Source organism: Ostrinia nubilalis, chromosome 11, assembly GCF_963855985.1.
Source record: "Ostrinia nubilalis chromosome 11, ilOstNubi1.1, whole genome shotgun sequence".
NCBI classification, from domain to species: domain Eukaryota; kingdom Metazoa; phylum Arthropoda; class Insecta; order Lepidoptera; family Crambidae; genus Ostrinia; species Ostrinia nubilalis.
In genome coordinates, this window is record NC_087098.1 from 12,741,939 (window position 1) to 12,755,116 (window position 13,178).

A 13,178-nucleotide genomic window follows, 5' to 3' on the forward strand; every position below is an offset into this window, starting at 1 on the left:
GTTTGTATGTGAGCGCGCCAATACGTATGCGGCGCGCACGCACACACTGACAAAATTTAGCGTGGATTAGCGGTGAGGTGCGCTAAATTTTGTCAGTGTGTGCGTTTCTATGAAGATGACCTACTCATTTGTATTTACTCTGGTATAACCGGCCCTGAACACTTATCTCTAGCCGCCCGCGTTATATGCCGAGTAGGCAGAAAGCGAGCAGGTTGGAACATCAGTCATCGGCGTCGTCATCGCTCATCTCCTCCTCGCTAGTACAGTCGGGTTCGGACGCCTGGGCGCTACACTTCTCGCACTATGAGGTCTCACAGTGCGCGTGGACGCACAGGGTGACACACGAACTAATCACAGAGCTCTATTCAACGCTGTATTCGATTTGCTGCTTCACTTAAGCAAGCATCGTTTGAGAATACGGGCGATAATGATGCCAACATACCCATTAACTGCCTACTTTAATGCTTATTTTGTTATAGGCCAGTTTTACCAGTTCCTTATAAAGTTTCAAATAGCTAACATAAAACGCTATTAAAGGAAAAAACGGAGTCGGACTGCTGATTCGAGTCATATCCTTCGAGCGCTTAACTATTGTAGTGCACCTACTCCAAATTGGGTAATATCTCTAAAATTTGCAATACAAATTAGGGAATAACACATTTAAAAAAAGACTTGACCGCACACAACTTGAGACACATTGGGGCGTCTGAAATGCGACAGCAACGTGGCAGCAGCGAATGCCTGCTTTCTCATTATAAAACGCTGTTGTGGCGCTGTCATATACTATGATAGTCGCGCTGCTAAAAAGCGAATGCGCTCTTATGGTTACTAATGGCCGAAACTGTACAACCAAAAGTTCTTATAATAAGTTCTTAATACACTATCAAGCACTTTATCAGCAAACAGTACAACCGGCCCTGAACACTTAACTAGTCGCCCGCGTTATATGCCGAGTAGGCAGAAAGCGAGCAGGTTGGAACATCAGTCGTCGGCGTCCTCATCACTCATCTCCTCCTCGCTAGTACAGTCGGGTTCGGACGCTTGGGCGCTGCACTTCTCACACCAACACACGAATAGGTAGTTCTGGGCTAGCTCCTGAAATAAATAACAGTGTTTATAGTAAACAAGCCTTGGGCTTAAAACCATTTTGAGTTGGACACTGCATTCCATCAAGGACGCCCCACTGGCCACCTAGCGGTCCACGGTAGCCAAGGACTTAGAGCGTGCCCAGACAAATATTTCGACAACCCAGGACAGACTATCGTAGCGCCTCAGAACAAAGAGAGCCGACCCCAAATAACGGGTAAAAGGGCTAGGGAAAAGAAGAAGGAGACTGCATTCTATCAAGTCTCAAACTAAGCAAAGCTTGTCCAAGTCTAGACAACGGATATGTGAATTCTGTCAGATTATAATCTGACGTAGTTAAATTACAATCTAACCTAACCTAACCCACTGTTAGTTTACAATCTAACGCGTTATATTATAAACTGACAGAGTTCACAATTTCACGTTGACAGATATAAACGTACTTAAATACTTGCAATGAATGAATGATGTTTGATTCGAAATTCGAGGTTTTTAATAAAGTAAATCTATTTACAGTGCAAAATATAGGCCTTAATTAACTGTGGGGTGGCCATACTGCCATGTCTAGTTTTCAGGATTCGTTCTATCTGGGTTTAATCAAGAATTTTTTGCAATAATGACTAGACCACTGATAAATTATAAAATTATTATCTATCTCTCTAGCCAGGGAGTAAATGTGTACTGCATCATTTCTGTACACCTATAAATACAGTTCAAATCCACAATACTTCGTTGAACAACAAATTTTCAACAAATAAAATTATTTACTAAAGGCTGGTCCGTGAGCACGTAGAATTTTGTCCAATGACCCCAAGCTACCTATCCTTATCGCTCGCGCGTAATTATGTTGCTGTCGCGCTCGCACACTCACTTGGGGCGCCCGTCACACAGTCGCGACAGCAATATAATTACGCGCGAGCGATAAGGATGGGTAGCTTGGGGTCATTGGACAAAATTCTACGTGCTCACGGACCAGGCTTTATAACAATACGTACCTTCTGCCTGGAATGCCTAGACCTCTGCAGCGAGCATTCGTCCAGATAACTGATGCAGATCTCTTCCCCAGGCATGATGGGTTTGGTGGCTTTCAGTTGTATCCTGTGGTTCCCATAGGGAAACACCGACTCGGCGTTGGGAGAGCAGCTGTGGTTACTTGCACTCTGTACCTGGTATAATCCCGAACCTTCTGTGTTGAGGAATGTGCCAGATTCTGTAAACAAAAGAGAGAAGTAAGGTTATATCTATTAAGGCTGGGTTGCACCATCTTATTTTAACTTTGACAAACGTCAAAAGTATGTCAAACTCCATACAAAAACACCAACATCGTTTAAGTTACGGTCAAAGTTAGGTGGTGCAACTCAGCCTAACTGAAGTGGCCTTAAGGCGGCGGTACGTGCCGCGATAGACATACAACGAAGAAGAGATCGGGGTGGGAAACCGCGACCGTTACTTGACTTAGGTCTCCTGTCTATCGCCCATATTCACAAACATTACCATGAGGTCTCACAGTGGGCGTGGACGCACATGGTCACACACGAACCATTCACAGAGTTCTATTTAACGCTGTGCGTTCGATTTGCTGCTTCACTTAAGCAAGTATCGTTTGTGAATACGGGCGTAAGCAGGGTTCGAGGATATATATCAAGGGATATTTATCAAGATATACAGGGTGTCCCGTAATGTAACGTCAAGCCGGAACTGGGTGTTGAGGCAAGTTGTGCTGGTTATCAGAAAAATATAAAAAAAAATCTATGTGGCATATTTTAAAAATAATAGGCATTTAAAAAAAATCAAAAAATTCTACTCCAGGTGACGGTCCTTTTGCTCGTGTTGCCACAAATCTTCACTTTTTCCAAATTTTTTTTTTGTTATGTAACCCTGAATAATGCTTCTCTAAATTGTTATCAAAATTACAAAACCAGCTGCTCCAACTTGGATGAAAAAAATACATTATTCTCAAAAAAATTTTCAAAATAAAAATTTTGCCTAGTTTAAACTGACTGTACTGAAAAAAAAATGTACTACGCGAGTGTGGCAAGTGACTTCATAATTTGGCGCATTTAGTAAGGATTCCAAAATGGTATAACTCTTGGTAAATTTTTGCTGTAATTGTCGACAATTTTTGGTTTTTTGGAAATAGTCCCGTTTTTAACTTTATTTATCTTGGTTTAAAATTATTATTCTAATGTGCCCAAAATTCAAGTTTCTGTGACTGACTACCGTACAGTCAGATACAGAAACTTTTGTCACCATGACAGTAATTAGTAGTTGACATACTGTGACAAAAGTCACCCGTGCGCGCGCGCCTTTACTACCTGCTCTGCCTGCACTTGTACTTGGTAACAGGGATAATACTAGGATATGAAGTTTCGGTTATGGATACGGTTACGGATATTAGAATAATATTATACCGGTTTCGATTACGGTCACGGATATGAAATCATTTCAGATTATCCGAAAGTCTCGGATAATTTCGGTTACGGAATTATTAGAATTTCAAAAATGTAGGTATAATACAAATAGCAAGATGCTGCGTGAGCGTGACCCACATAGCTACTTTATGTACCAACTAAGACGACACCTATGTATGATAAAGGTAAAACAGGCTGGCATATTAGATGGTGCCAGCGAATGCCAGACAAGTTGGTAACAAATATTAAGATTTAAGGTACAATTCCAAGACAGGCCGCAGACCGCAAACTGCAACCGCAAACTGCAAAACTATGAAATCGGCAGCGCGGCATTGCAGCTGCGGCGTGTATACTGCAAATTTCATAGAGTTTTGCAGTTTGGCCTTTATCCGAAACTATCCGTAACTTTTGAATCAGTTTCGGTTACGGTTATGGACATTTTTTTATTTCGGATATCCGATAGTTTCGGTTACGGTTACGGATATCCATAACATCCCTGCTTGGTAAGATGGCCCTCTTCGTCCCGCTCATACCTTTTAAAATGGCTTCTCCACCTCACTTAAGCCAGAAACTTAAATTTTGGGCACATTAGAATAATATTTTTAACCAAGGTAGATAAAATTAAAAACGGGATTTTTTCCAATAAACAAAAATTGTCGACAATTACAGCAAGATTTTACAAAGTGTTATACCATTTTGGAATCCTTACTAAATGCCCCAAATTATGACGTCACTTGCCACACTCGCGTAGTACAATTTTTTTTCAGTACAGTCAGTTTAAAGTAGGCAAAATTTTTATTTTGATATTTTTTTTGGGAATAATGTATTTTTTTCATCCAAGTTGGAGCAGCTGGTTTTGTAATTTTGATAACAATTTAGAGAAGCATTATTCAGGGTTACATAACAAAAAAAAAATTTGGAAAAAGTGAAGATTTGTGGCAACACGAGTAAAAGGACCGTCACCTGGACAAGAATTTTTTGATTTTTTTTAAATGCCTATTATTTTTAAAATATGCCACATAGATTTTTTTTATATTTTTCTGATAACCAGCACAACTTGCCTCAACACCCAGTTCCGGCTTGACGTTACATTACGGGACACCCTGTATATCGGATATACAGGGTGTCCCGTAATGTAACGTCAAGCCGGAACTGGGTGTTGAGGCAAGTTGTGCTGGTTATCAGAAAAATATAAAAAAAAATCTATGTGGCATATTTTAAAAATAATAGGCATTTAAAAAAAATCAAAAAATTCTACTCCAGGTGACGGTCCTTTTACTCGTGTTGCCACAAATCTTCACTTTTTCCAAATTTTTTTTTTGTTATGTAACCCTGAATAATGCTTCTCTAAATTGTTATCAAAATTACAAAACCAGCTGCTCCAACTTGGATGAAAAAAATAGATTATTCCCAAAAAAAATATCAAAATAAAAATTTTGCCTAGTTTAAACTGACTGTACTGAAAAAAAATTGTACTACGCGAGTGTGGCAAGTGACGTCATAATTTGGCGCATTTAGTAAGGATTCCAAAATGGTATAACACTTTGTAAAATCTTGCTGTAATTGTCGACAATTTTTTTTTAATGGAAATAATCCCGTTTTTACCTTGGTTAAAAATATTATTCTAATGTGCCCAAAATTCAAGTTTCTGGCTTAAGTGAGATGGAGAAGCCATTTTAAAAGGTATGAGCAGGACGAAGAGGGCCATCTTACCAAGCAGGGATGTTATGGATATCCGTAACCGTAACCGAAACTATCGGATATCCGAAATAAAAAAATGTCCATAACCGTAACCGAAAGTGATTCAAAAGTTACGGATAGTTTCGGATAAAGGCCAAACTGCAAAACTCTATGAAATCTGCAGTATACACGCCGCAGCTGCAATGCCGCGCTGCCGATTTCATAGTTTTGCAGTTTGCGGTTGCAGTTTGCGGTCTGCGGCCCGTCTTGGAATTGTACCTTAAATCTTAATATTAGTTACCAATTTGTCTGGCATTCGCTGGCACCATCTAATATGCCAGCCTGTTTTACCTTTATCATACATAGGTGTCGTCTTAGTTGGTACATAAAGTAGCTATGTGGGTCACGCTCACGCAGCATCTTGCTATTAGTATTATACCTACATTTTTGAAATTCTAATAATTCCGTAACAGAAATTATCTGAGACTTTCGGATAATCCGAAATGATTTCATATCCGTGACCGTAACCGAAACCGGTATAATATTATTCTAATATCCGTAACCGTATCCATAACCGAAACTTCATATCCTTATTATCCCTGTTACCAAGTACAAGTGCAGGCAGAGCAGGTAGTAAAGGCGCGCGCGCACGGGTGACTTTTGTCACAGCACAACTACTAATTACTGTCATGGTGACAAAAGTTTCTGTGACTGACTGTACGGTAGTCAGTCACAGAAACTTGAATTTTGGGCACATTAGAATAATATTTTTTAACCAAGGTAGATAAAGCTAAAAACGGGACTATTTCCAAAAAAACAAAAATTGTCGACAATTACAGCAAAAATTTACCAAGTGTTATACCATTTTGGAATCCTTACTAAATGCGCCAAATTATGACGTCACTTGCCACACTCGCGTAGTACTTTTTTTTTTCAGTACAGTCAGTTTAAATTAGGCAAAATTTTTATTTTGAATTTTTTTTTTGGGAATAATGTATTTTTTTCATCCAAGCTGGAGCAGCTGGTTTTGTAATTTTGATAACAATTTAGAGAAGCATTATTCAGGGTTACATAACAAAAAAAAAATTTGGAAAAAGTGAAGATTTGTGGCAACACGAGCAAAAGGACCGTCACCTGGAGTAGAATTTTTTGATTTTTTTTAAATGCCTATTATTTTTAAAATATGCCACATAGATTTTTTTTTATATTTTTCTGATAACCAGCACAACTTGCCTCAACACCCAGTTCCGGCTTGACGTTACATTACGGGACACCCTGTATATCCGATATATATCAAGCCGGTTTTGATGATATATATCAACTTTTAAAATTTGTTACTGTATTTGTACTTTTTGACATAAGATTTTTATTATTTAGTTGATTTTGCCGTATTTAAAAGAATATTTTATGTTTTTGCTTTATTTGTCTGATTTTAAGGTTTAAAAACATTAAAAACATGTGTATTAACACATAAATGCAATAGTATTCATGAATAATACAATAAAATAATACTATGGCTTTCATACAAAATTGATATACTCGTATATCAAAGTTGATATATATCGGATATATATCATAAATATCCGATATTTTGATATTTATAATAAATATCGGATATTTTCGAACCCTGGGCGTAAGTCTCGCTCGTGAGCTGACGCTTATATCTTGCTTAAAGTCAAGTAGCGACGTTTTTTGACGACCGTTACTTGACTTAGGTCTCCTGTCTCTGTCTCGCTCGCACCTGGTTTTTACATGGTCTTTAGTTTAGATCAAGTTCATAAAACCTTGAAACTTATTAGAAACAAGCAAGGTAAGCAGCATAAAGGTATTTTGATAACAAGATATCTGAATAAACTATTTCTATCCTATTCTTACATTAATTTAGGTGTCAAAAAGTATTATTTAGTTAGACAGAGATACAATACCACCTACCTTCTTCAACATACTGGTACAATTTATCAATGAACAAGTCAAGTTGCTGCTTCTCGTCGTCGGACATGGTTAGTTCCATCACAGCATTCACCCACATGGCCAGTGGGCTAGTACCAATTCCCTGTCCATTTGTGCCTATTAGGGCCATGAGAGAACAGAAGCCTTCTGGGGTGAGGAACTGGAATCAAAGACGACATAATAATAAATTACAATGAAAAAAAACACACCATTTCAATAAAATATTGAACAGTTAGCAGGGACAGCAGTGCAGGGACATTTCCATTTGCTTATGCAGAGACTGGTTTGAATATTTTGAATTCTATCTACATATCAAGTAGGCATTGTTGGTTAGGGGCTTTGCCTATTTTAGAAATAAGTAGTTAAGATTAGTTAAGTTATTCATCATCATCATCATTTCAGCCATAGGACGTCCACTGCTGAACATAGGCCTCCCCTAATGCTTTCCACGTTGATCGAATGGTAGCGGCCTGCAACCAGCGCTTCCCTGCTACCTTTACGATGTCGTCGGTCCACCTTGTAGGTGGACGTCTCACGCTGCGTTTTCCGGTACGCGGCCTCCATTCCAGAACCTTGCTGCCCCATCGGCCGTCAGTTCTGCGTACTATATGCCCTGCCCATTACCACTTCAGCTTGCTAATCCGTTAAGTTATTGGGACAGCAAAACTAACAGACATAGATGAGTAGTAAAATTCAGTGTTAATTTAATTTACAAACCTCTTGGGCATGATCTCCACTGACCACATTGGCAGTTAAATCCCTCAAAGTATTCAACTGGCTTGTAAACTGTTCCCCGAGTAGCTTGTGAACCAACTCCGCATCCTCATTCACTGTACGGTGACAAAACTGCTTGATTCTTGATGCAGCGTCAGAAGGGTCTGAACTCTGCTCTATAAACGCTAGTATCCGGACTAGCAACATTATACTTGTGGTTTCAGGGGGATAGTGCATTTGTCTGAAAAGTAATATTATAGATTACGATTAGGAGCCTTCAAAACTGTAAATATCTATGAAGTTACATAAATCTGTTTGCTAGTTAATGAGCTTCTTTTATAATGATAGTTTAAATACAATTATCTTTAAAAATAATAAATGTAACATTATACACCACCACTCACTTCCAAGCTTCGAGCAAAATTGTAATCGGGTGCTGAGCATCACTGGTATTGTAGCACAAAATCCTATGGTAAGTAGCAAATGCTTTTTGCTTGCAGCCATCAGAGCAGTACAATACAGCGCACTGGTCACAACCGGTGATGTACTCCAAGTTGCTTTCAAAGCAGTTTGAGTGTGGCAGCACAATATCAGGCTTGCACGATAAACGTCTCACATTCTGCTCTGGAGTCTCTAATGGCCTGTGAACAGAAATTGAGCACAAACCTGTAGTCTGTTTTTAACTTTAGAAAATTAAAGCAAACATTCAGCACTGGTTTCTTTGAGAAACTACCATCTTGCAACAATCTAGACTCAAATTTTAAGGGAACCAACAAGGTCTAAGGTTACCCGTATTAATAATATTAGTTTGATTTGGATTGACTTACCTCATACAATGATCACAAGCTAGATATCGGTAAGCTGCATTCCACGCAAACTGACAGGAAACTAAAGGATCCTCTTCCAATATAACATCACCTTGATCGAACTTCTTCGTAGCGTATAAGCCTTTGCCCTAAAAATAAGGAAAAGATGTAGATATTGTACTATAATCATGAAACCAAAATCATAAAAGATCATGATGGACATTTGAATCACTTTTATTTACCTTTTTACTGTTAGATGTCCGAACCTCATATCCTGACATTTTGTAAATGAGTTAGCTGCTCTTGCATCAATCACAAAATTTTCTAATCCTATCCGATAATCTTCTTAATTAAAATCCAATATTTTCCTTAGGTTTTATTAATCTAAGATATTTTCGTAAATCGGCTTTGTTCTCTAGGTTAACCATAAATAAAAGAAGTCAAGACACATTGATTAGACCGAGACGGTATGATCACGGGGTGGAAACGCCATAGAGTTTGACAGCTCCATAGAGAGTGAATTTTTTTGACAGTTCCGAGAGGAAGTGACTTTTTTTATAGTTGTTCTTTATGCGACAATGGTCTTTTGCGTGTCTGGAATCAAGTTAGTAAACATTTTCGAATTACAACTTCAACTTTTATTTATAAATTATTTTATTGAATCTATTTGCATTCTATAAATGAAATGATTATTTAAAAGTATATTAATTCAAAGTCGTAATTTTCACTTTAATCAATTTAGTTCCGTCTCAAGTCTACAACTGTGACATTATTAAAAAAAAAAACGTCAAAAATTTTCATCGAAAAAACGTGTTTTTCTTTAAACAAATTTTATCTAATTAAAATCAATAATTTCTCAATCAATATTAATAAGAACTACATGTGCATGGATTGCCAGTTGGATTGATGTTTGTTTTAAGAAGAAATTTCTCTCAACTAAGATATCCACTCGAGAAAGGTTATTGCAATTTGCAGCTTGCAGCAACATCATGTTTTATCAAGTATTGAACCACACAAAGGATTAAATCTTCATTACAATATCATTCATAACTCCATTTAAATCAATGGAAACTAAATATGGATCGTTTCATGGAGTAACAACATACTTTGTAGTTTGGACCCAAAATACAATACACGTAGGTACATTGCATTGCAGGCATAGATTGCAGGACACAGTGAATGATGATACGTGTTTTATACAGTGAATCTAAGTACCTATTTGTTTCAGGTTAATATCGAACTTATAAGGTGTTAAGCTGCAATTACAATAAAAGTGCTTGCTATGGAATCACCGGTGCTGATCATTATTGTCAACTGTTACTTAAAATCCAGATGAACCAGCCTTTACTTCCTATTCAAATAAGTTTAGAAGAAACCTATATAAGCAATAAAACCAGACCAAGAATGCTTGATTACAAACGATGAACTCATTTCATTTGCAAGTTATGCCATGACATAAATGCATTAAATTAGGAAGATTTGTATTAGATGAATATTAACTTCTGTTGATAAGAACATTTGGTAAGTACCTTTAAAATTTAAAACACCCTCAAAATGATTCTAACACTATCCTCTGACGCTTTTCAACTAGGATCAAATAAAAGTTAATTATTTAATTACAGATTGGTGGAATCCAGATTCTGTGAATGTACATGTAATTGATTGACAAGTACACATTTGACAAGGTAAATTAATTTTATTTAACAAAGTAGTGCAAATCTAGAAACAAAACAGACAGTAAGTAGGTATGGTAGATAAGACAGATCACTTGTTCATCTGCTGTACTCTTTATAATATTAGTGTAGAATGTAGATGATGTAGGAGATTACAGTCTTACGGTGACATGTGCATCTTTTTGCTCTTAATTTACAAATATTTCATATATTTTACAGGTGGTGAGAAACGTGTAGATCTGGCCTGCTTACAGTGGCTATTGGATTGGACAGAACCAAAGTGAGAGTGAACGTGTGAATTTATGGAGAACATTAAAAACTATTTTACTATAAGTCATAACGCAACTTATTTTGTATGAGTTACATACAAATGTCAAGCCGTGAGTACATTATGTAAAAACTAAAACAATGTACCTACTGTAATCACAACAGTAACTGTAATCTTTTAAAATCCAATAGTTTTAATGCTTATTGATTTTCGTAAACAAAATATTTCATGTTATATTTCATCAATAAAGTTTCATTTGATACTTCAATAGTTTTATTTTTAACCGCAATACATGAAAAGGAACGGATCATAAAAAAGTATGACAGGTATATTTAATCTGTGGGCGGCAGACGCCATATTGTATTCAGCGCCACCTACTGGACAATCTAGCTCGGTACCAGTTTGTTTATCGTTTAACCAATACTAGGGCCGTTTCCTATCTGTCTTTAGACATACTCTCTAATCTGTGGGTATGATTATCAGAACGAGATAGCAGCAGGTAATGTCAGTCTTCTTTTGTTTATGGCTTAGGGCGGTGACGAAATCACTTAGTTAGTATCAAGTTATATTAAAGTATCACTTAAACTTTAAGTTAACTTTAAGTCTTAAAGCATTAACCACTTCTGCCAAAAGTAGGAAAAAACTTTTTCAGCGCTATCTGATCTCAAGGGAAATTTTATTTATTTTATTTGGGATAACAAATTGCGTAATATTGCAAATCAAATAAATATTGAAAGTACATAACGCACCCTTAATAATGAATGGGCACAACTCCAAAATTCAGTTTTTTGGGAAAAGCCAAAAAACCAATCGGCGGATCGCGGTTTTTTACATAATTGGCTCTAAAATCTTTATTTTATCAGCTACAACTTTCAAATTAAGCATACTTCATCACTGGTATCTGTTATATAATTTGACATAAGACATTTTTGAAAATATTGATTAAGAGTATTTAAAAAAATTGTTTAAAAAAATATTTCAAAGTTAGGCCTTTATTTTACTATTTCTGTTGTTGTGATTTTGGGTATTACTTGTACTTGTGCCCATCTAATCCTTAGGCTGAATTGTTTTATATGGCATATTCCATAATATTGCTCTCTAATATTTAAAAATAAGTGTATTATTCGATTTTTATATTGATTTACGCCCAATAACATTGGGGACAGTTATTGTGCGGTATAGTAGCTTATAGCCAATTCAGTATAAGAGTAGGGTGCTGAATACTAGAAAATTATTAGATATGTCGAATTAGATTAAAATAAAGACTATTAGGTATTTCTCTGAGAAAACCGACATGAAAATACTAATTTTATGCATTCAAAATATTTTTACTTAGATAGATAGGGACTCTTACCCTACTTCCTACAAAAACTTTTTCTGTAAGGTTTTCTGTTATGGATTTGTTCAGGATAATCACTTATTAAAGTCCAACAGCCAGTACCTTGGTATCTTTTTTCCACTATCCTGCTGTCCTGGTGGAAGGAACCGTTCTCCTTGTCCCTTACTATAATCACCCACATTATGTGGGAATCAGTTCAAATGGCTATTGTAAAAAATACAATTTAATACTCAAATTGGCGTGTGTAATTTTTGAAGGATTTTAGCAACCAATTTTGAACACAAGAATATCCATTCTGGTGTTCTAACATTCCCCAAAAAATATTTTACTACTAAAGCACCTTAGCCATGCTTCAGATTCAATTTGTGTTATATGGTTTACAAATACAGTCTTTTATAAGAGCACGGATTTGCAGTCCATCGAAGATAGCTGCTTTTAATTTTTCCTTACTCATCATCATTTTGCTTTTGATCATTTTAGTGATTAGAAAGCTCAATACATATCTTTGGCCCTCCAAATAGAAGCCCTTTACGTCCTGCTTGACTTCAGTATTGCAAAGAGTCTAGGTACACAAGGTTTACGACGATATTGGACACCCAATATTTATTATTTTGTACAATTTTTATCCCAAAGTATGCTTGGTTTGTTATCACAAACTCCGTGATCTTTTTTCTTTGCTTTTGTGTACAATATTTGCCACATATTAATAAAAACTGTTAGTGGTGTTAACACAAGATTTCATTACGAACTTATATTTTTTAAGACAAAAAGCACTTTAGAACTTAAATTTAGACAAACTGAAAATTTCAAGGTCTAATAGCTGATCAGTAAAATTGTAGTAACTTAATACGTGAAAAGACACTTTTAAAATTCGATGTATCCTCAGTCCTCAGAATCTGAGTGATTAATTATCATCAATTTATGTGACCGTAATAAATTAATGAATAATATAACTAAAAATTATAACACTATCATATTAAAGTAATTCACCTTTTGGCTGACTAGTGCATTTATTCATAAAATAAACAAAGAAAAAAGCCAACCCGAGCCCCGAGCGAACGTTAATAGCCTTAACACGTAGGTATGTCTCTTATTTTATTAATCATTAGTTTATTTGTCGGGAAGTATTTCATAACCACCGCTTTATTTCTTAGCATCGCGATAAAACATTCTATAGGCTCCTAACCTAATCAACCAATAGGTATGAAAATTAATACCAAGAAGCAAATTACTTTTATAGGAGAGTTGTAA

The 13,178-nt window shown here is 36.3% G+C and overlaps 1 protein-coding gene and 1 long non-coding RNA gene across 4 annotated transcripts; one reads left to right on the forward strand and one right to left on the reverse strand.

Moving 5' to 3' along the window:
- Nucleotides 1–270: 270 nt before the first annotated feature.
- Nucleotides 271–9,027, reverse strand: LOC135076298 (histone-lysine N-trimethyltransferase SMYD5). The gene is made up of 7 exons (XM_063970783.1): nucleotides 8,890–9,027; nucleotides 8,669–8,796; nucleotides 8,246–8,482; nucleotides 7,845–8,082; nucleotides 7,110–7,287; nucleotides 2,082–2,296; nucleotides 271–1,095 (listed from the first exon to the last, which is right to left on the reverse strand). The coding sequence occupies exons 1-7, from the start codon at nucleotides 8,926–8,928 to the stop codon at nucleotides 982–984; spliced, it is 1,149 nt and encodes a 382-aa protein (XP_063826853.1). The 5' UTR covers nucleotides 8,929–9,027; the 3' UTR covers nucleotides 271–981.
- Nucleotides 9,028–9,140: 113 nt separating this feature from the next.
- On the forward strand, nucleotides 9,141–10,850 carry LOC135076300 (uncharacterized). Of its 3 annotated transcripts, none has more exons than XR_010258237.1 (4): nucleotides 9,141–9,787; nucleotides 9,876–10,168; nucleotides 10,270–10,332; nucleotides 10,540–10,850. It is a non-coding gene; the product is annotated as an uncharacterized LOC135076300 (long non-coding RNA). The 3 variants fall into 3 exon arrangements; XR_010258238.1 differs by having other exon boundaries at nucleotides 9,141–9,605; XR_010258236.1 differs by having other exon boundaries at nucleotides 9,144–9,783.
- The last annotated feature ends 2,328 nt before the right edge of the window (nucleotides 10,851–13,178 follow it).

Coding starts and splice junctions, on each gene's coding strand:
- LOC135076298 (XM_063970783.1), bottom strand. CDS start 8,928: ATGTCAGGATATGAGGTTCGGACATCTAACAGTAAAAAG. Junction 2,297..7,109: donor GTACCAGTATGTTGAAGAAG/GTAGGTGGTATT, acceptor TTTTGTTTACAG/AATCTGGCACATTCCTCAAC. Junction 1,096..2,081: donor CTAGGCATTCCAGGCAGAAG/GTACGTATTGTT, acceptor TATTTATTTCAG/GAGCTAGCCCAGAACTACCT.